At 50.9% G+C, this 26,433-nt stretch overlaps 1 protein-coding gene across 7 annotated transcripts in view; it reads right to left on the reverse strand.

Moving 5' to 3' along the window:
* Positions 1–2,128: 2,128 nt before the first annotated feature.
* Positions 2,129–26,433, reverse strand: part of Mef2d (myocyte enhancer factor 2D) — a 33,420-nt gene continuing 9,115 nt past the window's right edge. For 3 of the 7 annotated variants that reach the window (XM_069990184.1, XM_069990187.1, XM_069990185.1), the window contains exons 2-12: positions 17,819–18,006; positions 17,024–17,227; positions 14,329–14,466; positions 13,162–13,372; positions 12,875–12,931; positions 11,128–11,318; positions 10,629–10,649; positions 9,267–9,396; positions 3,348–3,594; positions 2,636–2,942; positions 2,129–2,317 (exon numbers count right to left, since the gene is read on the reverse strand). In XM_069990184.1, the coding sequence (XP_069846285.1) occupies positions 2,306–2,317; positions 2,636–2,942; positions 3,348–3,594; positions 9,267–9,396; positions 10,629–10,649; positions 11,128–11,318; positions 12,875–12,931; positions 13,162–13,372; positions 14,329–14,466; positions 17,024–17,227; positions 17,819–17,872 (1,572 nt within the window). In that variant the 5' untranslated portion in view covers positions 17,873–18,006 and the 3' untranslated portion in view covers positions 2,129–2,305. Of the gene's footprint in view, positions 2,943–3,347; positions 3,595–9,266; positions 9,397–10,628; positions 10,650–11,127; positions 11,319–12,874; positions 12,932–13,161; positions 13,373–14,328; positions 14,467–17,023; positions 17,228–17,818; positions 18,007–26,433 lie in introns of all 7 variants that reach the window. The other 4 variants (XM_069990189.1, XM_069990191.1, XM_069990188.1 and 1 more) reach the window with 4 other exon arrangements.

Genomic DNA, 26,433 nt, shown 5'->3' on the forward strand with positions numbered 1-26,433 from the left:
TTGCCTAGTCAGTGAGTGAAGCCATGAGTAAGAAAGATCACCGTATAGTGGAGGACAAAGCTTCAGGGAGAAAGAGAACTTAATTTTGCTCTGAAAGTAGGAAAGGAAGGACAACTCCAGGAAAGGGAACTGCATGTCAAGGTGTTGGGGACTAAGTGGATGCTGTGTGTTGAAGCAAAGGCTCTTGGAAGGAAGCCCTGGCAGAGGTAGGCTGTGGGGACAAGTAAAGTGGGCCGACTGCCAAAGGCCCCCTAACTGCAGTACGAACACATCCAAGCTGAGGGCAGGAGTAGAAGGGAGTGGGATCACAGAGCTTGGAAGCCAGGGCTGAGGGGCTGGCAAAGCCACCTGTCCTTTTGTAAACACACATCCAGCCACACAGACATAGACATAACCCTCGGAGCTCCAGTCATACTAAGAGTCACCCAGCCAGGCTCAGAGGCACACAAAGGTACATACCCCCTGCAACCATACACACATACATAAATACAAGGGTATACTACACTCAGACACATAAAATACCAGATGCCCTCATGAGCACACTCAGGTTGTGTGTGGTCACACACCCCTCTGCTTCTGGCTCCTCCTTTGCATCAAGTGTTGAAATACTGCAAGAGGGTGGGTCATAGGCAGGCAAAGACCATAGTCTATCACAAAAATGGATCTTGTCTAACTCTATGCTCCAAAGGGGAGCACTGCCTCCCTGGGCAGAGGGGCTGGGCTTGTGTGGAGTAGGAGGGCAGGCCTGTTGGCCTAGGCCAGGCCCTTGAGGGCGTGTGGCAGAACAGAAGAGGCCAGGGGCCTGCCCCCTCCGGTTTGATCTCTAATCCAGCCTGAGTCTCAGGATTCTGTATTTTCACTGCCCCTGGGCCCCTACCTGCAGCCCCACTGAGGAGGCAGCAGAGCGGGCAGACTTGGGGAGGGAAAGGGAGCAAGAACAGCAGAAGAATCTCATCTGTACAGTACGGGCCATTTGAGTCATTATTATTACAATATACTTTGACAAAAATAGAATCTCATTTCATATCAATACAACAACAACAACAAAAAAAAAACCAGTTTCCTGGACTGTTACACTGCTAAGGTTTTCCAAAGGTCGCTATTTACAATTACAGTAGCCAAGAGGGAAGGTGGGATGCAGCCTGGAGGTGGTGGGACTAGGAGGTAGCAAGACAATGAGGGTGCCAAGAGCAGGGTGCTGGGGCAGAGGAACATGGAGGAGGGGCCTGGGAGGCCCTGGACCAGTAGACCTCACTGTGGGGGCCTCCTGCCTCTGCAGACCATCCCAGTGTCCACTCCTCTGGGTCAAAGTGCCCTCTCCATAGCTGCCCCTCGGATGGAAGGCTCTAGCTCTCAAGCACCCCAGAGGAGCTTAAGGCTGACTGGCCCAGCCCTGAGGCTACCTCACTGGAGTTCCTCTCCCCAGTCTCCCTGCACTTGTGGCCAGCTTATGGGGCTGGGTCAACTGAGGGATGGGGAGCTATTGCACTGTATATCTTAGAGAAAAAGCTGGGGGGGGGGAGGACCCCAGTTCATCCCTTGCCCAGCCCTTCTGTCCTTCTCAGCCCTCTCCTCATGGTTGTGTCTGTATCTCCCATGTGCTACCAGAGAGGCTCCACCTCAAAGCCCTGCCCCAGCTTCAGAATCTCAGGCAGCCTTCCCAGCACCCGCAGACCTTAGGGATGCAGCACGCACAAGGATCAGAGTGTTTGTGTATGTGTGCAGAGGAGGTGGGGGGGCCAGGCTTGGGAACTGGCCTGTGTGCCTACCACCGTGTGAACAGCCCAGAAGCAGAGGACTTCTGCCTCTTCACATTCCCCTTGAAACACAAACCCACCATCAAGCCAACTTTGGGGTTCAGTCTGTGGTATGGGTTTTTGTTGCTTGGTAGTTTTTGGTTCTTTCCCTCTGTCTGGGGGATGGGGTGGGAGGGCTCCACATGCAGGGCTCGGCACCTGTCCTTTCCCAAAGGCGTACCGGGCTCCCCACCCCCTTCCTGCAGCATATGTGTACAACGTGCAAAGTGACCCCCCCCTTCCCGCAAAAAGAGAGCACCCACCAGTGAAAATGGTGGGGGGCGGTGAGAAAGGGGATGAGAGCATCCCTCTCTCCAAAGCGAGAATCCAAATTAAAAAAAATATAATAATAATAATATAATAATTATACACAAATGTAACCGTCAACAGGACATGGAGCACAAGAAAGGAAGTGGGGGTGGAGCGGGAGGAGCCCAGGACAGGGAGGGGTGGGCGGTGAGATTGTCAACTCTTCATCAGGGAGGCTGAGAGGAGGGGGGTGGGAACCGTCACTTTAATGTCTGTGAAGAGAGGAGATGGAGAGGGGAGGTGAGGGGAGGCCCTGCCTTCAGTGTACACCCCATTCCCTCTCCCATGAGGCCAGGGCTCTAATGCAGGGCCAGCTGTGAGGGTCATCAAGCACGGATCTGATGCTGGGAGGGAGGAAAGGTGGGCCTTTGGAGGGGTAAAGGGGAAAGTGGTGCTGGCCCCAAAGGGCTGGTGGAAGGGCTACCCGGCCACAAGGCCTCTCAGGTGGGAGAAAAAACAGGTTGGGGGCACATGGGGCAGTCCCTGGGTGTAGCAGACACTGGCAGACAGGAAGGGTGACGCTACAGTACCCAGGTATCAAGCCGCATCCTCTTCACAGCCGAGCCCTCAGCCTCTGGCTCTGGGGCTGGGCGCAGCAGGCCCAGTGTGGGCCCGAAGTCCCCCCGTCCATCATCCCGGTCCCCGGTCTCATAGGATGCCCCTGCAGGGCTGCTGAGACCGTCACCAGGCTCAGGGCGGGCAGCCGGGAACACAGCTGGAGGAGGCGGCGCAGGGCTGCGCTCACGGCTTGGGGACACCGGTTCTGACTTGATGCTGATGTGGGGGTGAGTTGTGACCGTGAGGGCAGCACCCACATGGGGCAAGGGGCTGCCTGGGCTGGAGGCAGGCAATGGGAATAGGGTTCAGGGTGAATTACAGACAAAGATACAAGACAGAGCAAGAGAGGACAGAGATGTATGAAGGGAAAGAGGGAGAGACACGTGGATAGAGAGAAGAGGGTCAAAAGAAGGGGAGAGAGGGAAATAAGTAATATTAGTCCCATTCTATCCCGTGACACTTTCTGTGCCCAGCACACCCTCCACCCTCATATCTCCCTGGGCTAGCTGGAGGGAGGGGCCCAAGCTAAAGCTGTCTCCTGGATCTGTGTGGGCCAAAGGCTACCACTTACATCTACACAACCTCACGTGTTATCTACTGAATACTTGAAGGGGACCCATTCTCCAGCGGACCCTCTTCTCCTCCCCCCTTGGAATCCCTGTGGAAAGCCTCCTGAGGACTCACATGAGGTTGCTGAGAGATACGGGGACCAGGTGGGGCTGTTGCTGAGGTGGCTGTTGCGGCTGCTGAGGCTGCTGTGGCTGTGGCTGCTGTGGCTGTGGCTGTTGTGGCTGCTGTGGCTGTGGCTGTGGTTGCTGTGGCTGCTGTGGCTGCTGGGGTTGTTGCCAGGCAGTAACATTGCCTAGTGACAGTCCCCCAGGTGAGCTGAAGGCTGGTAAGGAGGAGAGCTCTGCACTGGTCAACTGGTAATCTGTAGGAGAGAAAAGGAAGGAGAGACTGTGAGGGGCCTTGCAGGTGAGAGGCAGGTGGTGTTTAACCACTTATGTGAAGAATCAAGAAACCCATAAAAATGGCACTCAGAGTTAGAAGCACAAGTCAGTAATCATGAGGTGCTTTAAAAAAAAAAACAGGATAAATAAAAGTGATTTTTAGCATAATGTGGAACTTTAAAAAAAATCATTTGTAGGTATCACTTTTATAATGACAATTAGGAAAAGGCAAGGCAAGGAGAGGTAGGTAGATAGGGAAGGTCTACCATACTTTAGATAAAGTCTCTTCACTTAGCTCTCATTGCCTTTCTGAGGCAGCAGAGCAGTAAGCCCTGGAAGCAAGGCTGCCACTACCATCTCACCTTCTGTGCAGGCCCCATGAGTCTACAGGCCATGCATGCTCAGACAGTAGCAGGGACTAGAACCACCATGCTCGCAGAGACAGGGGACATGTATCGTGTCTGTTATACAACCCACACACTATGAAAGCAGAGGAGCCTCAGGGCCTAGGGGAGGGGAGGTGCACCGGGGGTGATGTTCTGCAAAAGTGCAAGAGGGAGACAGGTGCTGGTGGCTCACATCGGTAACTAGCTACGCAGGGGGCTGACATCTGAGGATCACTGTTCAGAGCCAGCCCAGGAAAATCCATGAGACTCTTATCTCCAATTAACCACCAGAAAACTAGAGGTGTCACTGTGGCTCAAAGTGGTAGAGTTGCATGGGGCTGAGAAGTTGGCTTAGTGGTAGAGTGCTAACCTGGAATGCATGAGGCCCTGAGTTCAATTCCTCAGCACCACATAAGCAGAAAAAAGCTGGAAATGGCACTGTGGCTTAAGTGGTAGGGTGCTAGCCTTGAGCTGAAGAGCTGAGGGACAGCGCCCAGGCCCAGAGTTCAGGCCCCACAACTGACCAAAAAAAAAAAGGACAGTTTAGAAATGTCCTCCTTGAGGCTACACAGATCCAACACCGTGAGAGCAGGAGGGACATGCTAGCAAGAGGGTGCCCCTCCAGTCATCCTAAGCTATGCTACGTTGCCATGAGTTGGAGTCATTTCATTCAGCTGGTTGTGTAGGGAAGATGGTATTATCTCTGCAACACAGCTATAAGGTGAAAGGCATGAGCTAAACTTCCTGGCTACCTCCACTGACAAGCCAGCTGAGTGAACCTGGGCAGGTTACTTATACTCTGCTTAGAAACCAGGACAGTAATCCTACTCCTATCTCTAGTGCACTGCACAGCACAGCTGCTGGGAGGACTAAGGACATAGAAGACACACAGAATGGTGTCCTGCTCATAGTAAGCTTTTAAAGATTTACCTATTCCGATGTTACAAATAAAGCACCTGCAGCCCCAGGTCACAGGGAAGGCTGGTGGCAAGAGGGCTTGGACAAGAGGGGCTGGGAATGTGGCTCAGTGGTAGAGTGCTTGCCTAGCATGCATAAAGCAGTACCACATAAACAGAAAAAGCTGGAACTGGAGCTGTGGCTCAAGCAGTAGAGTGCTAGCCTTGAGCAAAAGGAGCTCAGGGACAGTGCCCAGACCCTGAGTTCAAACCCCATGACTTGGACAAGACCCCAGAATTCTCTATTACATAGTTTTCTTTGCTAATTTTGCAGTACTGGACCTCATGCCTATGGACAGGTGCTTTACCACTTGAGCCATGTATCTCCAGCCCTTCTTTTTTTCCATTTATAATTATTTTTAAGATAAGATCTTGTGATTTTGCCCAGGCTGTGATCATTTTATTCATGCCTCCAGGTAACTAGAACCATAGGCACACATTCTGTACTTGTTGGTTAAGACTGGGGGCCTCGGGCTGGGAAGGTGGCTCAGTGGTAAAGCGCTTGCCTTGCATGCCTGAGGCCCTGGGTTCGATTCCTCAGCACCACATAAGCAAAAAGAAAAAAAATCCGAAGTGGCACTGTGGCTCAGGTGGTAGAGCACTAGCCTTGAGCTGAAGAGCTGAGGGACAGCGCCCAGGCCGAGTTCAGGCCCCACGACTGGACCAAAAAAAAAAAAAAAAAAAAAAAAAAACTTTAAAAAAAAAAAAAAAACTTTAAAAAAAAAAAAAAAAAAAGACTGGGGGCCTCACTAACCTTCCCAAGCTAGCCTCAAACCATAACCCTCCTTAATCTCTCGCTCCTTTTTTTTTTTGGTTTGGGTTCTGGGGCCTGAACTAAGGGCATTATCACTGAGCTTTTGTGCTCGAGCCTAGCACTCTACCACTTAAGTCACAGCTACATTTCTAGTTTTTTGGTGATGACAAGGAATAGTCTTCAAACTTCAATCTTCAAATCTCAGCCTCTGGAGGAGCTAGGATTACAGACATAGAACACCAGCACCTGGCAATCCTCCCTAATCTTGATCTCTGTCTCCCAAGTAATAGAAATACTTTATATTTAAAAAGCAGAGTAAGGGCAAAATGGGGGCTCTGAATAATTTTTTTGTTTGTTTTATGAACTCAGGTCCTGGGCACTATTCCTAAGCTTTTTTGCTCAAGGCTAGTGCTCTACCACTTGAACCACAGCTGCACTTCTGGCTTTTTGTGTTTAATTGGAGAAGAGAGTCTCACAGGCTTTCCTGCCCAGGCTGGTTTCAATCCATGATCCTCAGATCTCAGCCTCCTAAGTAGCTAGGGTTACAGCCATGAGCCACTAGTGCCTGACCAGAACTGATATTGTTGTTATTGTTGTTGCGTTCTATCTTTTAGGAACCAATTATTTTATTTTATTTTATTTTGTTGGTTGTGGGGCTGAACTCTGGGCCTGGTTGCTGTCCCTCAGCTCTTCAGCTCAAGGCTAGTGCTCTACCACTTAAGCCACAGCGCCACTCCCGGGTTTTTCTGCTTATGTGGTGTTGAGGAATTAAATCCAGGGTCTCATGCATGTGAAGCAAGCACTCTACACCTGAGCCACTTTCCCAGCCCAAGAACCAATTATTTTTACTTCATGTTTTACATACATGCAAGCCAGACCCCAAGGCAGTGCCTTGCCTGAAGTACCTCAGAGAACGCACAGAAAAGACCTAACTCTTTGCCCTGCACTGGCCATTCAACCACTGTATCCACTGGGAAGCTTGGATCCCAAGAGCCAGGAGGAACTTGGCCCTGGGCCACTTGGCTGCCCCCTCAGTCTGCTCCCAGAACCTCCACAGCCAGATATCTCCAGCCAGTGTCAACAAGGGGCCAGGCTCATCTTTTACCCAAAACATTACCACAGCCACATCATCCCCAGCCGGAACTTGAACAGAGGCCAGGACTTTAAACAGTGAACAACGGAACACCCATGTGTTCACTGGAGTTTTCTTTATATACTGAGGGTACCTGAAAATACCTAAACTATCTAAACTAGATACTCCTGTAGCAACAACTGAAGCCTGGGCTAGTGAGAGCATATGAGAAAGCCCACTCTACAGGGCTCGGAAGGTAGGCCGAGGGCAGAAACTGTTTTCACACCACAGTAACAAGGAGGAGTCCATAAGACCGCCCAGCTAGCACCTGTCCCAGGTTCACTGACACCAACTAATTGCCTTCATGTTTCACAAAAACTGCTGGAATCAGAAAACAGCTGAAACCACCTGAAAATGAGACCAAGCTGCCCTCCACCAAGTGTGCAGGTCCACCCTGCCTCACTCCAGCCTGGAGGAAGAGAGTTTTTCTCCTTGACCTGACCCTAACAGCAGCGCTGACAAGGCCTCAGTCCCTTTGTCCACAGAAGCTCAGCCCACAGGAGACCATTTTGGTAGCAGTTCCATTTGAGCTATGAGACACAGTAACCGGAAGTGGGTATGTATGTGGGTACATACATGAAGGACAAGTGGCTCACAATGTGGACAGTAGTTTTTTCCAGCATCACAGTCTGGCCTCAGTATGACGCAGGTCCTCCAATTCTCTTACCTGCCACTGAGAACTGAGGCTGGAATGTGTATGTGTACCTGTTTGTGTACTGATATCTGTCCCTAACCTGCTTCAGCTCTGGGATGGGGCTTGGGAATGAAGAGGAAATGGAGTAGAGTCTCCTGGTCTAGTTCACTTTCATCACAGAAACAGCCCTAACAAAACACTCACATCAGAGAGGCCTGGGGGAAGACAAAGGTCTCCTTAGTGGGAAGGAGCCCACTGTGCACAAATGCTGTGAAACCAGGTGACACTCCTTTTCCCTGCCAGGAAGTCCCTTTTGATGCAGCAGCCTGGAGCAAGGATGGTAAAGTGTAAGGCTGTTCCCAAGCAGGTGTGAGTGGGTGATACAGCCAGAACAAGCTCTGGAGATCCAGAACAAGCTAGGCACTAGGTACTCTTGTCTGAATTCTTCTATCCAGAGGCCTCTCCCATGTACTTGAGACTCTTCACCTTCAGACATGCCTTCCCAACTTCCCCAGTCTTCTACCTCCCCTTTATTATTCTACCACCAAGTCAACGTGGTGGGGGGTGCAGTGGGGGTGGTGGTGGTGTCGCTTTCTCCTCTTCTACCCTTGCCCAGGAAGCTGGCAAGTGCACTCTGGCCAGTTTACCCTTCTTGTCTCCTCTTCCTCATCCCTTCATTCTCCTTCCCCAGGAAGCCTTTGTGTATGCCATACCATGTCTCACTCCCCACTCCTCAAACATGTAGTCTAGAAAGCCTGGTTGGCCTAAATAATTCAGCTCAAGCCACCTCTGCCCTTTGCCCCTCCTCCTCACACTGGAGGCTTCCTTCCTTCCTCCATGAGGCCCTATATTAAAAAGAAAGGGGGCTGGGAAGGTGGCTCAGTGGTAGAGCGCTTGCCTTGCATGCATGAGGCCCTGGGTTCGATTCCTTAGCACCACATAAGCAGAAAAACCCAGAAGAGGCACTCAAGTGGTAGAGTGCTAGCCTTGAGCTGAAGAGCTGAGGGACAGCGCCCAGGCCCAGAGTTCAGGCCCCACGACCGACCAAATAATAAACAAACAAATAAATAAAAATAAAGGATGCCAGGCTGGGAATGTGGCTTAGTGGTAGAGTGCTTGTCTAGCATGCATGAAGCCCTGGGTTTGATTCCTCAGTACCACATCAACAGAAAAAGCTGAAAGTGGCACTGTGGCTCAAGTGGTACAGCACTACCCTTGAGCTCAGAGAGACTCAGGGACAGTGCCCAAGCCATGAGCTTAAGCTCCAGGATAGGCAAAAATAAATAAACAAATAAATAAAAATAAAGGATGCCTAATTAAGTTTGAATTTTAGACAAAATAATGTAATTTTTATAGCCTAAGTATGTCTTTGGGACATATTTTAGCACAGGAATGTCTACAGAATACACTTAAATTAAGATACCACTCATTTGATCTGAAATTCAAGTTTAACTGAGTGTTCTTTTTTGGGGGAGGGGGAAATATGAACTCAGGGCTTGGGTGCTATCTCTGAGCTTTCGTGCTAGTGCTCTACCACTTGAGCCACAGCTCTACTTCCAGCCTTTTTGGTAGTTAATTGGAGATAAAAGTCTCACAGGCTTGGAACTGGCTTGGAACTTGGATCTTCAGATCTCAGCCTCCTAAGTAGCCAAGATTATAGGCATGAGCCACCTGTGCCCAGTGGAGCAATCAATGGCCTTCCTCATTTTGGGGTTTCCATGGTATAGCTAGTAATTTGTTCCTTTGGTCACTCACCTGTCCCAAGTGTACGCAGAGGTGTCACACACTCACCTGTGTTGTAGGCAGTAGGCATGGAAGAGAAGGGGAGGCCCTGGCTGAGTAAACTCGGCGTTGCCACGGAAACCACTGGGGTGGTGAGCGAGTGGGTAGACTGGGAGACCCCAAGGCGCTGGGCATTGTTCTGTAAGAGAAAACTAACTGTCAGGAGGTAGCAGTTGGATGGATGGGCTGCCTTAGGCTAGCCATCCATACTAAAGTGCGGTCTCAGAATTCCAAGGCCAAGGTGCAGTGCCTTACTTAGCATGGAGACTCCATGAATACCCATACACAATATGGTGCAGTCAGACACAAAGAGCCACAGAGAGAAATGTGTGCACACAGATTCATTCACACCTGCATACATGCAAAGGAAGGTATGTGTGCTGGCCCTTTGGCCCAACACCAACACTGGTTTGGGCTCTCAGGCAAAGGGATAAAAGCAAGAGACACATTCTTCCTGTGGCCAGGTCCTCAGAGTCTACTCTCCATCCATCACACTGCAGCAGATGCCCCGGAAAACGTGTGCTGGCATCTGGGAGGGGAATGTGGGGCCTGGAGTGGCGTGTGCCTGCGTGTATGCACACACGTGTGTGGGGCTGTCAGCTCCATCTGCCGCTGAGTCACTTGTTTATTCCAATTCAACACTGGGGCCGAAACTGCCGCTGTGTTGGCCGCCAAAGTCTGCCTGCCTTTTCCAGCTTCTCTGGCCTCCTGTCAGGGAGCTGGGGAGAGAGAAGCCCCCGCCCCATTCCTGGCTGCCGGTAAATATGTAAGTGTGAGAAAGAGGAGGGAGGGAGGGAGGGAGAAAAAAAAGGAGTAGCTGTGTATGGTGCTGGGTGCTGGTGAGACAGGCAGAGTGTAAGAGGGAGCACAAGGACAAAACAAAGGCAGGGAGGCCCCCACTAAGGACAACTCCAGCTTTGGCTTGGGCATCCACTCATTTCCCTGGGGAAACTGACTTTCTTGGACTTTCCCTCTTATGGATTAGGCTCCTGTTCTGGGTTTCAGGAATGTTATATGGGCCTAAGTGAAGTCATAAGGCTAGTGGGATCCAAGGCTTGAATTGAAGCAGCATGATCAGGAACTCTGAAGCCTTTCTAGATACACATAGACACATCTCAATGAATGTACATCCCAAAGACATCCATGCACACACACAGGTTATACATGCATGAATATCAACCCCTGCCCCTGCCCCATTCACCTTAGTATCCCACTTGGCAGTAAGCATAGCTTCCAGCAAATAATCAAACACCACACAACTACGCATACAGGTGAAAGGACAAGACACATATACTTCATGCTGCAGGGCTGCAGAGCCATAGGCTAATCCAGAATTCAAAGACACTATGAACGTTTCAGAGCCTCACTTACCAGATCTAAATGGTCCTCAGTCTGGGAGCAGAAATAAAACCAAGTGGATGGTTCAGTGTCTGGCCTCTGCCTTCCCCCCATAGCCATCCGTTCACCTTTCTGCCTAAGAGCAGGATGCTCTCTCTTCTGCCTAAGAGCAAGATACTCTCCCTGGCCCAGAAGGACAGAGCTCTCCTGAACTCATTTCAAGAAGATGCTACATTCTGACCTTAACCAATGATCTGGTCCCCACTATCCTATTATAATATGAATACCTTCTAGTATTCTCCCCACCACAGAACCTTTTCCCACCCCCTGTCCCTTTCTGTTGCCCTTAGGCTGATTTTCTGTGCTCTAATCTCATAAGGGGTCCTGGGGAAGACAGAGCTTATAAAAAGCCATGCTTTCATGATCTCTTGTGAGAAATCCTAACTGACTAACCTTTATCACTCCTGCTACAAGTTTTCTCTTCTCTTCTTCCTCACACCCACCCTCTGCTACAGCCCTGATACACACTCACCAAGTGATGCATTAACCCTTTGCCTCCCTGGGAAGTGATGACCCGCAGGTCGGGCTTTCGGCTGGGGGCTCCAAGCTGGGCGCTGTGGGTAGGTGGGGGTGGAGACTTGGCAGGGATGACCTTGTTTAGGCTGTTTCCATTGGCCACAGGGAGGAGGCCAGGGGAGGCTCGAGCACTGACATAGCCATTTCCTGCAGAAGTGAAATGATGAGAAAGAAAAACATCAGTTTGGCCCTCAGCCCTGTTAAGTACTTAAGGCTACTACTCCTAACACTGAGAACTTCGCAAAGCCATGTTCAAGCTCTGAGTGGGTGCTTAGCTGCCTGGTATCCCCTAAAGCTTTCCTGTCCTGTGAACACCCTTGAATCTAAACCAAAGCCACAGTTGATGAAACTGGCTAGTGGGAGCATTAAGGTTGGAAGGCAGAACTAGAAACGATCACTGCCTTTTGACTCGCCATGGACAAGGAAGAAGCCTTGTGGCCAAGCCTCTTCCCACTATCTCTTTGTCCAGCATTCTCAGATTCCACATTCTACCTCCAAACAGGACCCAAAATGAACCTGTGAAGAGCCTGGCCACCAGGACTAACCACTCAGGACTGATCCCTTTGCCATGAGCTGGGGGATGCTGTACTTGGGATCAGCACATGAAGAACTGCCTATAGCCTGAGGAAGACAGGCCATTTGTTGGTGGTGAAGCTGTTACTGGCAGGAGGGAACTGATGACACAGCCACCACCATAATTAGACTAGTAATAACAGGCATAATAACTATCTTTTACGTCTATTTCACGCTCCACAATGTACACAGGCCTTGCACACACATATTATCTCATTTAGCCCTCACATTAACCCTACAAGACAGACAGGACATGCATTAATAGCCCTGTGTACAGAAGAGGAAACTTGAGCCTGGATGAGAGAGGCGTAATGACTTGTCCAGGGCCACACCACTGGCTAGAGGCCAAGCAGGACTGTAATTTGCTTCCCACATGCTGCATTCAAAGGCCTTCAAGCAAGGTCTGAAAGCATTTCTCTTACCTTTTCCTTGGAAAAGAAGCGAGTATTCATTCATACCCCCAATACCCTGCTGAGCTGCCACTGAGCTGGGACATTTTGACGTCCAGAGATGTGAGGGTGACTGAAGTCAGAAAATGCCACCATGCTCTGTCCCATAAGAGCATACTGATACCCTAAAAGTGTGTGGCTGCTTCCATCCCAAATCCCAGATCATTCTGGGAATGGCAGGAATGTCAGAGTGACGTCAATAGTGACATTAGAAGTCACAGCCACCCAGACGGATGGCACACAGAGCAGGAGGGCTGTCAGCTGCTGGAGGGAGGAGGAAGGCTCCTATATGTGTGCTTGCCTGAAAGTGTGCATCTATGCCTACATATTCCACAAATGGAAAGGCCTGTGTGCATGGGAATGCATGCTCAAGTCTGTGCCTACTGTTCTACGCAAGGCCAGACACTCCCATCCTTCAGATCCCAACCAGACACCCCTATTCAACTGAAAAATCTTGGGTCTTCTGTTCCAACTAGCAATGTTGCTCCATTCTCAGCTTTCTCAGCCTTCCCTAAGCCTTCAACTCTGTTGATCATCCAACACCAGCTACTAGTACAGGCACCAAAATTTAGGGACTTAGTTCGAGTTTGAGCCCTGTCACCTTGCTCTCCCCTGGCTCTTTTGACCTGAAACCACCAAGCAGTAGACCTTCCCAGGCAGGTGAAAAGTAGCTGCACTCACCAACAGGGCTGGGGCAGGCTCCATTAGCACTGGTGAGGTCTCCCCCCAGCATGGCGCCTGGGAAAAAAGCAGAACCATGATAAGCCAATAGCACTCCCCCTTCTATAATTAGTCTTGGGACTGAACAGGAAGAGGAACCCAGGAAAAGGAGTCCTATGCCCTTCCCTCAGGAGCCAAATTTAGGAATGCCATGAGAAGGAAAGATTCCCTCCCTGTTGAAAATGAAATGCCAGAGTCCCCTGTACACCTCATTTCCACCTCACCTACACATTTTCCAGTCTACTCACCTGCACTAGCTGGCCGCTGAGGCAGGCCGGGAGACACACTGTTCCTCTGTAGTGCTGGCTGCTGTGGGGACAGGAGTCGTGGATCTGTGAGGGACGATGTCACCAGGGAAGGGGTGACCAGAGAGCTGCTGGGATTGCTGAACTGCAGTGAGCTCTGATTAGACACAGGCACCGTGACTGGCATGGCAAAGTTGGGAGCTGGTACAGCTGACTAGACAGAAAGATGGAGGGTAAAGTCAGGCCAAGTCAACCCTTTTCCTAGACACACTCACCCTGGGAGGGCAGGCAAGGGATCTTCTGGTTTATGAGCTCCCTAGCTTGGGTCTTCTGGTAGCCCTGCCTGCCTCTCCCCATGGAGGCAGGAACACTGTGGGATCCAGCTCTAGCCCAGAAGGCAAGGTGCTGCTCACTGCAGATGGAACCAGGGATACCCCTAGTGGAGATGGGTTAGTCCTCAGCCAGGCAGGACACACTGGGAGCAGGTTAGAGGACCTGAGGACAGCCCCAAATTCACACACACAGCTGCTAAAGGACTGTGTCACAGTCAGGACATTGCTTCACTGACATTCACCCTTCCAGCTGGCCTGCTGCAGAGGGAATCTGCACCCACCTCATTGCCTTTCCCTTATCAACTTCCCTGAACAAAGCTGAGTACCTTAGGTAGGGGCACCAGAGCAGCCCAAGAGGGCCTCTCCTCCAAAATGACCCGATACAGAACACACTCTACTTTCCTATCCTCTAAGGACAGCATGTCATCTACATACTTCTTGCTAGTGAGGAGGACTTGTGCTCCATTCAAGATGTGTCTCAGCAAGAGCCAAATGGCTATCACAATCAAAGTTGGGAGTTCCTTGGTCGTCACCACTAGTCCCAGCATGGCTCAGAGCAGAACATCCATCAGAGGCAGCCTGGGCTGGGCCGGGCGAGAAGCCACACCATGCACCACAGGGAGGCTCTCCTCCATGCGACTACTCACGGCCAGTCTATAACTCTGCATCATTTTATCAAACTCCTCGTCTATCTTTTTATATTTCTCCTCCGTCTGGGGGGTCAGGGCAAACACCTCGTCCACCTCGGGGCTCTCACACTCCCTGTGCTTCTTGTGCAGCGCCTGGGGGGAAGGGGCCAGAAGGGGGCCAACAGAAAGAGAGAGTGAGTGGGGCTCACCCCATAGCGCCTGAAGAGCCCGTCCAGCTCCTCACTGGCGCGCCGGTACTTGTCCTCCAGCAGGGGGCTCTGTTCCAGTGAGTCCTCCCCGTCAGGCTCGGGGCTGTCGCAGCCATTGAAGCCCTTCTTCCTCAGGGTCTGTAACCGCACCACTTGTCAGCCAGTCAGCAAGGGTCCTTCTTGTCTTATCTCTCAGTTCCTTCTAGCCCTCCCTAAGATTCCTATTCTTGTCTAACCACCTTCCCCAGGGTTCCCAGATGTCCTCAGCTCCTTCCTCAGAATTCCCTCCCCTTACCCCACAGTACTTCTAGGCCACTGCTAGGTGAGAGAATACTCCATGTTATGGGGATGCAGAGATTAGGCTTCCAGTGACTGCTGAGGGGCTGGTGTTCTGGGCCAGCCCTAGCCTGACCAGAAGGCCAAGAGGCTAGAAGGCAATGTGCACTCCCCCAAGGAGTTGGATTGGGTATAGTCAGTGGAGATTTGCCCCTATCCCAATGAGAGAACAGCTCATAAGAAAAGAGATATTGGGATAGGGACAGAGAGGCAGAGGAACAAGATAGAGGAAAGCAAAGAGGAAACTAGCACTTACTGAGCTCCTGATGTTTACCACCCCCACACTGTTCTTGTCCAGAGGCCAAAGCTTCTCACATGAATTTTACCTGCCACAGTAACCTCCACAAAGTAGAAGTATGTACACTATGAGTCTGCAGGAGACCCAAGGCTGCAATCATATGTGGAATACTTTCTTTTCTTTTCTTTTCTTTTCTTTTTTGGGGGGGGGGATCTAGAAATTAAACTCAGGCCCTGGGCACTAACTCTGAGCTTTTTTGCTCAAGTTTAGCCATCTACCACTTGAGCCACAGCTCCACTTCAAGTGTTTTGGTGGATAATGGTGATAAAGAATTTCATTAACTTTCCTGCCCAGGCTGGCTCTGAACCACAGATCTCAGCCTCCAGAGTAGGTAGGATTACAGGCATGAGCCACTGGAGCCAGGTTTGGAATACTTTCACAGATACTTTGTTTTTCAAAAGAATGCAATGTCCACTTTCTAGTCTAGAGTAGATCTGTCTCTTCTAACATAAAAACCAGGCCATTTTCTCCAAATCTTTGTGAGTAGGCCTATGGCTTCCTAGGTACCATTTTCTTTACCACAAAACTATATCGAAAGTACAGTTTGCCCAGCACCAGTGGTTCACACCTGTAATCCTAGCTACTCAGGAGGCTGAGATCTAAGGATCCCAGATCAAAGCCAGCCCGGGCAGAAAAGTCCGTGAGACTCTTTTCCAATAAACCACTCAAAACTAGAAGAGGTGCTGTGGCTCAAGTGGTAGAGTGCTAGCCTTCAGCTGAAGAACTGAGACAGAGCCACGGCCAAAAAAAAAGTACAGTTAGGCCAGGTGCCGGTGACTTATGCCTATAAAACTAGCTACTTAGGAGGCTGAGATCTGAGAATTATGATTTGAAGCCAGCCCAGGCAAAAAAGTCCCCTTAAGACTCTTAACAATAAACTACTCAAAAAAGCTGGAAGTGAGCCGGGTGCTGGTGGCTCACACCTGTAATCCTACCTACACAGGAGGCTGAGATCTGAAGATCATGGTTCAAAGCCAGCCCTGGCAGGAAAGTCCATGAGACTCTTATCTCCAATAAACCACTAGAAAACTAGAAGTGGCGCTGTGGCTCAAGTGGTAGAGTGCTTGCCTTGAGCTGAAGAGCTGAGGGACAGTGCCGAAGCCCAGAGTTCAAGCCCCGACCAAAAACAAAAAGGCTGGAAGTGGTGAAGTGGTTCAAGTGGTAAAGTGCTAGCCTTGAGCACAAGAAGGCTCAGGGATAGCACCCAGGCCCTGAGTTCAAGCTCCAGGACTGGCCAAAAAAAAAAAAAAAAAAAAAAAAAGTACAGTTAGGTCTCTTAAATGCATTTACAGAATACCCATAACAGGAGGACAGGGGCTGGGAAGGTGGCTCAGTGGTAGAGTGCTTGCCTTGTATGCATGAGGCCCTGGGTTCGACTCCCCAGCACCACATAAGCAAAAAGCAAAAAGCCGGAAGTGGCGCTGTGGCTCAAGTGGTAGAGAACTGGCTTTGAGCTGAAGAGCTGAGGGACAGCACCCAGGCCCAGAGTTCAGGCCCCACGACCAGACCCCCCCCCCAAGAAAAAAAACCATAATAGGAGGACTGCCCCATTTCTGTGGAGGACGACATCATGACTCAAAAAAGCCAAAGCACTTGGCCAAGGCCACATGGCCAGTAAAGGCCAGAGCTGAACTCCAAAGCTTGTGTCCTTCAACAGTTCACAATGTCAACTCTCTTAAAACAGAAAACAGAGCCATAGGGACCCACCAAGAGTCAGAGATGAAACAGCAGAGATAGATACAAATAAGCAAACATAAAAAGGAAAAGTCTGATGCAAGAGCAGTCCAAAGGATAGAGAAAGGGGAAGAGGCAGAAACTAACCTGAGAGAAGACAGAAAGGCTCTCTGGCAGACAGACCCCCAAAGGGAAGAGGTAGAGTCAGAGACCTCCCCACCTGGGAGCCAGAAATCTCTGGCCCTTCCCTACCTTCTTTACTCTCTTTCCTCCTCCAGGCCTGGGTTTGCCTAAGAGGAGGTGGGTTTATCTGTGCGTGCACAGAGGTGAGAGATTACTAAGTGCATGTAGATATAGACAGAAGGTGATCTGCACATGTAGGCCCACCTCGATGATGTCAGCATTGGTGCGACTCTCATGTGGCTCGTTGTACTCAGTGTACTTGAGGAGCACCTTGTCCATGTCGGTGCTGGCATACTGGAACAGCTTGTTGGAGTGGTTGAAGATGATGAGGGCAATCTCACAGTCGCATAGCACACTCAGCTCATACGCCTTCTTCATCAGTCCAAACTTGCGCTTGGTGAATGTCACCTGCAGGAGTGGTAGTAGGCAGCCTGGTCTAGCTCAGTCAAGGGCTGCCAGGAGTCCTTGTCTATAGGCAGCTAGATACAACTCTTATGAAAGAGTCCCCGTGCTTGGTGTGACACAGACACGACCCTCAGGAGTCCCTGATGTATGGAACAAAAAAAGCTAGCAACCCTCAATTAGCAATGGCCAAAAACAGCTCTGAGCCAACTCGTAGTAGAGAGAGGATCTAGATGTCTAGGACTCCACACCTCTGTGTTGGGGCTAAGGAGAGATCAGTGGAGCAGAGAAAGCAGAAAGACTCTCAGGGTGAAAGGAAGTAAAAGGTTTGCACTGGGAAGGTGGGATAGGAAGTCCCCAGATATGGCTCTGGGGTGGGGATCCAGGTTCATTTGGTTGTAATGGAGCCTGGGACAAAAATGTGGAGGCACAAGAGGTAGAGCCTGCTCTTCTCCCAACTCAAACCCACCTCCTCTGTCATAGTCTCTTGTCTTCCTCCTCTCCCAGGTAGCCCTCTTGGAGAGCTAGAAAAAGGCAGTGTAGAAGCCAGCTGGCTCCTAACCTCACCCGCCCTGTGGGGATCTAGAACTTCCTCACCTGTCGATTTCGTTCATCAGTGATTCTCTGGATCTGAATCTTTTTCCTCCCCATCTTCTCTGGAGGTCCTCAATGCTAGGGAGGGGAGGGGCTGATGGGTGGCAAGTCTGAGTGCACCTCACGCTGTGCTCATGAAAGTCCGGGATCGGTGCTCAGTTCATGGTCTATGTGACTTTATGTACAATGTCCTGAAAGGTGAAAGTCAACAAGAGGTCTGTCAGCACCTGTAATCCCCAGCTTGCTCCTTGGAGAAGTAGATAAAGTTCACAACACCTGTGAGAATCTGGAGATACATGTATCCCAATATCAACATGAGACAGTGGAGGCTACCTGAAGCAATGGTATGCCAAGCTGAGCTCATGCAGAGGCTCAGGACCCTGGTCCAGGCTCTGCCCCACCATCACTGCTGCCATCAGGCTCCAGATCAGACCAAGGACATAGAGCTCCTGGCTTCTCAGGGTCTGGGTATTAGAGAAGAACATGTTCTTCTTTGCCCTAGAGCTTACCCTGGCTCCCCAGCTGCCCCTCTGGCTTGGAACCAGGGCTCCCATTCTGGATCTTAGTGTAGAGAGTACATTGAGGAATGTCTGCTCCAGCCACAAGCAACAGCCAGGGGATGCTTGGTGCCAGCACAGCATCCCAACTCACAGCAGTGTTCTTCACATGGAACTGGGAACCCTGGGAACCCTGGGGAGTCCTACTATATGGGGCTTGGTGCTACAGAATCCCAATCTCCAACCAGAGCTCCTCTGCAACAATCTGCTTTATTCAGTGGGCCTTGGCCTAAAATATTTATCTGAAGAAAGCTTTGCTGCTTAAATACACAGAAACAGGTGACTATTCTAGAGAAATCAGCAATTATTTTTTTCTTTTGGAGTGTTGGAGTTTTTATATCAGTCCTGGGGCTTGAACTGAGGGCATGGGTGCTGTCCCTGAGCTTTTCTGCTCAAGGCTAGCACTCTACCACTTAAGCCACAGCTCCACTTCCAGCTGTTTTGGTGTTGAATTGGAGATGAGAGTCTCAGGTTTTCTTGCCTGGCCTGGCATTGAATCACAATCCTCAGACCTCAGCCTTTTGAGTAGTTAAAATTACAGGCATGAGGGCTGGGAAGGTGGCTCAGTGGTAGAGTGCTTGCCTTGCATGCATGAGGCCCTGGGTTCGATTCCTCAGCACCACATAAGCAGAAAAAGCTGGAAGTGGCACTGTGGCTCCAGTGAGTGGTAGAGCGCTAGCCTTGAGCTGAAGAGCTGAGGGACAACACCCAGACCCAGAGTTCAGGCCCCATGACCAGCAAAAAAAAAAAAAAAAAAAAAATACAGGTGTGAGGGGCTGGGAATTGGCTCAGTGGTAGAATGCTTGCTTTGCATGCATGAGACCCTGGGTTTGATTCCTCAGCACTACATAAGCAGAAAAAGCTGGAAGTGGCGCTGTGGCTCAAGTGGTAGGGCACTAGCCTTGAGCTGAAGAGCTGAGGGACAGTGCCCAGGCCCAGAGTTCAGACCTCACAACTGACAAAAAAAAAAAAAAATAACAAAATAAAATAATAAAAAAATAAATAACAGGCATGAGCCACTGGTGCCCAGTATGCATGGTTGATGTTCTTTTCTCTTCTCTTCACTTCTTCTTTTTTTTTTTCTTTTTTGGGGGGGGTCCAGTCGTGGGGCCTGAACTCTGGGCCTGGGCGCTGTCCCTCAGCTTCAGCTCAAGGCCAGCGCTCTACCACTTGAGCCACAGCGCTACTTCCGGCTTTTTTCTTTTTGCTTATGTGGTGCTAAGGAATTGAACCAGGGCCTCAGGCATGCAAGGCAAGCGCTCTACCACTGAGCCAACTTCCCAGCCCCTTCTCTTCACTTCTTTTCTCTCCCTCTCGCCCTTCCTTCCTTTCTCTTTCCTTATTTAGGGCTGATACTAGGGCTTGAACTCAGGGCCTAGGAACTGTCCTTTAGATGTTTCACTCCACTTTCAGCTAACGTATTTGAGGCTCTCCAGACCATACAGTCCATTGTAATTATTCATTTCTACCATGGCAGTGTGCAAGCAGCTGAAAGCAACAGAATTACATGTACAAAAGGGGCTCACTCTGTTAACTCCTGCCCTAGAGGTATTGGCCAGGTCTAAGACACCAATCTGAGTAGTTTTCCATTCTTGACCATTCTTTACCATAGGATTCCCATCTTGGTATACTTGTTTTTTTTTTTTTTTTTTTGTCGGCCGTGGGGCTTGAACTCTGGGCCTGGGCGCTGTCCCTCAGCTCTTCAGCTCAAGGCGAGCGCTCTACCACTTGAGCTACAGCGCCACTTCCGGTTTTCTGGTGGTTTATTGGAGATAGGAGTCTCACGGTCTCTCCTGCCCGGGCTGGCTTTGAACCGCGATCCTCAGATCTCAGCCTCCTGAGTAGCTAGGATTACAGGCGTGAGCCACCAGCGCCCGGCCCCATCTTGGTATACTTGTAACCCACTCAATGGCCTACAATCCTATTCTCAGAGCCAAGGTAAAAAAAACGGGAACCCGGGGCTGGGAAGGTGGCTCAGTGGTAAAGCGCTTGCCTTGCAAGCATGAGACCCTGGGTTCCATTCTTCACCATCACATAAGCAGAAAAAGCCAGAAGTGTGCTGTGGCTCAAGTGGTAGAGCGCTAGCCTTGAGCTGAAGAGCTGAGGGACAGCGCCCAGGCCCAGAGTTCAGGCCCCATGGTCAACAGCAGCAAAAAGGGAACCCTGCATTGTGCATCTCTGGAGGAAACCATGGGATAAGAGGGGCAGATGGATAGTAGCTCAGTTTAAGTCAGAAAAGATGTATGCTACCAGGTCTGTATGGGGCCACCTAAGTTGAATGGGCCCTTGGAGACTAGAAGGGCCCAGGATGGGATGGAGATGACTCTAGCTCTATCATTCCAGGAGTCTCTGAATCAAGGGTGGAACTTTCTTGAAGATGGTAGAGGTGGGCATATTTGCTAAAGCCATTCCAGCTGTGTCCTGGGAGAAGCCTGACCCAAAGAAGTCCAGCCTTCCCCTCTGGAGTCCCCTCTGTGAAGACCCTTCCCAGACAGTCCATCGCAGAGCACAAGGAGGTGGACTCTAGTGTCCACATGACCTCCATCTAAGTTGGGCAGAGCCACAACGGAGATGACAGAGGACTCTACCCCCAGTTTCCACCACCAGTGGCTGCTGAGCATCCCTGCATCTTTCTAGTCCCACACTGTGGTCCCAAGATTCCACAGTACATGCTAAAGTTCAGCCTAGCATCCTAGCTGTGCCAAGAAGGAAGAGAAGAAAGAATCTGGACTCTCACAGGGCTGCTCTCTCAGGCTCCCCTGCTCTGCCCCTCAGCATAGCTCCTTGACGCTCCTCAAAGACCCCTCTATCCTTATCCTTGCCCTTAACATGCACCATAGTCAGTTCCCGTCACCCGCACATACATCCTAGAATACCACCAGCGGCTCAACTAGCTTTAACTAGCCCAGAACAAGTATCAGCCCCCATGACCCTGAACTCCCACTGACCAACCCCAACACCCTTTGTGGGGGCAATCTAAAAACTGCTTGCAATGGGATAGCAAAGATGGGAGGGCATTGGGGCCTATGACAAGTTAGCTTTCTGTTGTATTGTGTTTTATTTTGAGACAGGGTCTCTGTAGTCCTGGCTGGCCTGAAAGTTACTATCTAGCCCAGGCTGTCCTCAAATGCATGAGCGGCCTACCTTAGCCTCCTGAGTGCTGTGATTACAGGCATGCACCACCATGCCCAGCTCCACCAAGTTGGATTCTCTGGCCCCCATCTAGACTGTACCCCTCTGCTCCTGCAGCTGTCCTCCTCCTCACTCCCGCTTGCTGGTCTGCCTCTCACCACCCTTGGTCACAAGCAGTTGCTGAAATGGAATCTCAGCTTATGGTCAGCACAATCACCACCACGCTGGAAGAAAACCTCTCACTGTTCTCATCATCCTCAAAAGGCCACTCCTGAAGTCTTCCTGCACTTACCACAAATGTAAATAATTACAATTCCGTGCTTCTATTGAACGCTGGCTTCCTTATGAGACTGAAACTTCATGAGGGCAGGAACTAGATCTGACTTTTTTTTTAATTTAATTTTATTTTATTTGAGAACATACTGTACAGAGGGGTTACAATTACATGGGCAGGATAATGCATACATTTCTTACCCAGCATTGCAGCCTCCTAGATCTGCCTTTTTCATATGCTATAGCCAATACAAAGGAGCTCAGGAAATATGAGAAGAAAAGATTATTTTGTTGTTATGATCATGTGATATAAGTCCTTCTTGCAGTCTAACTTCTGTCAGTCTCATTGCAGTACAGCTCTTCTTACTTTAATCATCCGTGCAACTAGAACTTTTCTCTACCATCTGTTCTTAAACCTTATCATTTTGGATATCAACCACCCTCCAAACCACCTCTGCCACCCTCAGGTTGGTTAGTAGTCTGCAACCTTCCCTAGCCTCAGGTTGGCTGGTACAGAGGGTGAGACTCTAAAGTCTTCTAAGGAGCAGCCCTAAGCACATGGAGATAGAGAGGATGGGGTTGCTTAGGCAACTGTTTCCTGGCAACCAGCTCCCTGGCTGATCTCCTACAACCCCCCCCACACCCCCGCCTCATGCTGGGGGAGCTGGGATGTGAGAGGGATCAGGGCTGAAAAGGCAGAGAAGCCATAGAGATCCACTGAGTATCTTCTGACAGACAGAAGTCAGACCAGGCCCCCTCTATCCCTCCTCTCTCCAAGGTAGCTCAGAACACTTCTGCTAATTCTATGCCTCCTAGGTCCCTTTCCCTACTCTTCTCCCTCGGTTGTCAACATTTCCAGAGGTGGGAGGAGATGTTCCTGCCTTGGGCAGTCCTTCCTCCTATCTAACCACAAGCTCTCCAATAAAGCAAGCTCAGTCTGTACTAGCCTTTTTCCTCTTCTGTTATCCATTCCACATTGCCCTTGGGCAAGAACATGAACTCAACTGTGACACTGGAAGAAGGATGGCTAGGGCCAAGACAGGCACAAAGGACCCTAAACTGACCCTACTGGGAGGTGTGGAGGCCTATCCTTTCCAAGCTTCCTTATCCCATTAGGAGATTTTAATGAACACCTGGCCCTCCTTAATTAGCCCTCTGCCTAATTACCTAACCAACTGCCAGGAGCCAGAGGCCTGGGCATCTGTTCTCCAGATGTGGACTCTGCTCTCCAGCCTGGCCTGGTCCTGTTCCATCTCTCCTCTTCTGCCTGTTCTTCCTCTAAGAAGCCCACTCCAATGCCCTGGCCAGTGGCTGCTTCTTCCCTAAACCTTGGGCTTGGCTCTATCTGCCAGGGGCTTAGGAGAACTTGGGCTATGGAAGCCATGGAGGCCCCCAGGATGGCCTTCCTGTTCTAATAGCCCCCATAGCAACCCCAGGCACAGATTATGGACATCATCCATGCCACTTCCAAGTGCCTTGGAAGGCTCCAGTTGCTTGCTTCAGACAAACCAACTCCTAGGATAGGGCAGGGTTGGACAGGGGGCTTCCTGTGGAGATGGAAGAGGCCCCAGGATTTATGGTAGAAGAAAGAGCAGCAGCAGAGAAGCCATTTTTTCCAAGTAGGCTACAGACCCAGTAAGAACTGGGGGTTGTGTTTATATGCAAATGAAGTACAAATGAAATGCAAAAAGAACCCTAAAGGGTCACTGCTTTGGAGGAAGTATGGAAGAAGAAACAGGCTAATGCCTCCCCAGTGTTAACACCTCCCAGTACCTGAGCAATAGTCAAACCATTCTCAGGTTTCAGAATGATGCTATCTCAGTTCCTGTGTGAGGGGAGCCTGAGGGGAGGGTCAGGGCAGCCCCCCTGGAACAGCAGTTGCATCAGGGCTGAGCTGGGCTGTCCTGCCTGAGGAGCTACAGGACTCCTTTCCAATTCTATCCTCAATCCTCCCTCTTGGTCTTCAGGAGAGACGCACATTTTCTTCTTTATTCTCTTCTATCCCTATGGATCCTCTGCCCCAGTGGCCATGAGCCAGATTCAGAGCATCTGTTCCCAAAGTCCCCACCCCAGCATGGGTCAAAATGGAGCAGATGCCCAGAGAGGTTGAGTGGGTGCCCTACATCTCAGAGCAATGGACTTCTTCCCCACAGTGAGAAAAGGATCTCTCATTAGGCAGGCCTTCATCCCCTCCCTCCCAGGCTGCTTGGGGCTGCAGGCTGGGGACTGGAGGGGAAGGCAGGAGGTGCTGGAGACAGCTGCCACCCCTCCTCCCGCCCCTTCCCTGTGGCTGGGCTGCAGGGCATGAAATAAGCAGCAGGCGCTGGGGGAGGGGGTGACAATCCAATCCACCTGTCACCCCCACAGTCAGGCGGCCTCAAGCAGCCTGCTCACTAACGAGGGAGGCAGGAGGCGTGGGTGAGGCAGACATGGGAGGGGTGGTGGTGGAAGAGGACAGAAACACAGACACAAGAACAGAGACAGGAAAGTGGCAGAGAGGTTAGAAGGTAGTGTGAGACATGGGTGAAGAAAGACTAGGAGAGGGTGTTTATCAGGTGACCAGACAGACCCAGAGAAGCAGGGAGAGTAGGCAGGCTCAGATCTGGACTCTGGTTTAGCACTGGGCACCCTCCTTGCCCTCTGAGAACTTGTGGCCCAGCCAAGAGACAAGGAAGGGCGGGTCCCACACTTGAAGAGGGCCAGGGAGAGCCAAAGGGACCCTCAGGGTCCCGAGAAGGAGCATTTGGCTTTGCCAAGCCTGCAAAGGGCAGGCAGGCCCTTAGAGGAGCAGAGTAGGTTCCAAGATCAAGCTGCCTAACTCAACTTCTGATCCGTCCTCAATCCCCACCTGTCCAGAGGACTAACAACTTCTCAGTCATTCTCTGAACCTCAGCTCTGGGGCTGCCTCCAAAGCAGACACCAAGACTGAGGACCTTTGGACAATGGTGGATCCAAGATGAATCTGTGACTCACCCCAAACACCCAGGCCAGCGACTCGGGGCATCTTTCCCATGGTCCCCCAGGAAGTCCTTCCTTCACAGAGGCAATAGGGGTAGGGGGTACTGCCCCTCTGAAGTCTGAGCAAAGGCAGAGCCTGAGCCTGCCACTGTGTTTCTCCCCTCCCCCAAATTTCCAGGCCTCTACCCCCTGGGCGAGGGCCCGAAGCCTCTCAAGTCGCCTTCCCCTGCTCTTCTCTGCTCCTGCTCCCTCCCAAGGCAGTCACTTTCTCCACGCCAGTCCTATGGTCAGATCTCCAAAGCCTGGCCCCGGTTTCAACCCTTCAAAGTTCAGTCTGGCAGGCTCTCTACCCCAAAACCTGGTTCCCACCGTCTTCCCCTCCCTCAGGGACTCCCTTCCCCCAGCCAGCAGCTTCAGGGCTGGGCAGGGGCTATTTTTAGCCTGGGCACTGAGCTAATTTTAACTCACTGACAGGGGACCTGGGGGCGGGCTAAGGGGGGAAAGTCTAGGAAAGCTGGGCATGGGTGGGGTGGTCTAAGGTCCCAGGCACCTACAAACACAAGTTAGGGACAGGCATTGAGGTTCGGAAACACATAAGGGATAGGACCAGCCTGAAGAGCCTCTGGCATGGTGTGGGGAGCAGGGTCAGGAGCCCTCCCCCAGCTTCCGCTGGACAATTCTCCCATGCTCCACCCAAAGCTTTCCGCCCTCTCCTCCCTGGCAAACCTCCTGGGATAGGCTCATCCTGTTCTCTACTCAGGAGATGCCTCTCCAGTGAGGGTCTGTCTCCAGAGCAAATTCTACTATTTCCTTAGCCCAGCCTGTCCTTCCTGTGGTCTAGCTCTCATCCTTCCTGCTGCAGCTGTGAGGCTGTATGGCTGCCTATGGAGGCTCCTGCACTTCCCTACCAGTCTGGTCTTCCCTTTTTGGCCTCTAGGTTGTCTCCCCTACCACAGAGAAAGCTCCTAGAGCCACCAAAATGACCTTGAGCATAATTAGGGACACAACAGGAGATTGAGTTCTTGTAGAAAAGGGGTGAATGATGTTGGGCAATGATCAGGGGAAACACAGGACTTTGGGCTGGGACTCCAGGTCTGGGTGCTAGTCCCTGCTCCAGCTCCTCTGTGTGACTCTGAGTTAGACAATGCCCCTCCAGTGTCACCCTAACAGCCAGCATAACAGACAGTAAAGTTTCAAGAGCTCTTTCTGCCCAGAGGTTCTGTTCCCATGCTCTGTGGAAAGGCTAGAAAGAAGGAAAGTCAGGGGCTGGGAAGGTGGCTCAGTGGTGGAGTGCTTGCCTTGCATGCATGAGGCCCTGAGTTCAATTCCTCAGCACCACATAAGCAGAAAAACCCAGAAGTGGTGCTGTGCTCAAAGGGTAGAGCGCTAGTCTTGAGCTGAGGGACAGAGCCCAGGCCCAGAGTTTAGGACCCATGACTGACAAAAAAAAAAAAAAAAAAAAGAAGACGAGAAGTCAGGATGGTATGAGTCCATGGCAAGGTAACCAGAGATGGCCTGGTGGGACACATTATTTACCAGCTGGCAAGAAAAGACAACATGGAGAATAGAGAATGGTAGGAATGGGCTGACCATGGGGGATGTGCATTAGGAGCAGTCACCTCCCACCAGATAACCAAGAGTTGGCAAAGCCTCATGACCAGCCAAGGCAGGTACCCAGGAGAGCCACACAGGACCCCA

Source organism: Dipodomys merriami, unplaced genomic scaffold (assembly GCF_024711535.1).
Source record: "Dipodomys merriami isolate MVZ:Mamm:240054 unplaced genomic scaffold, mDipMer1.0.p SCAF_392, whole genome shotgun sequence".
NCBI classification, from domain to species: Eukaryota; Metazoa; Chordata; class Mammalia; order Rodentia; family Heteromyidae; genus Dipodomys; species Dipodomys merriami.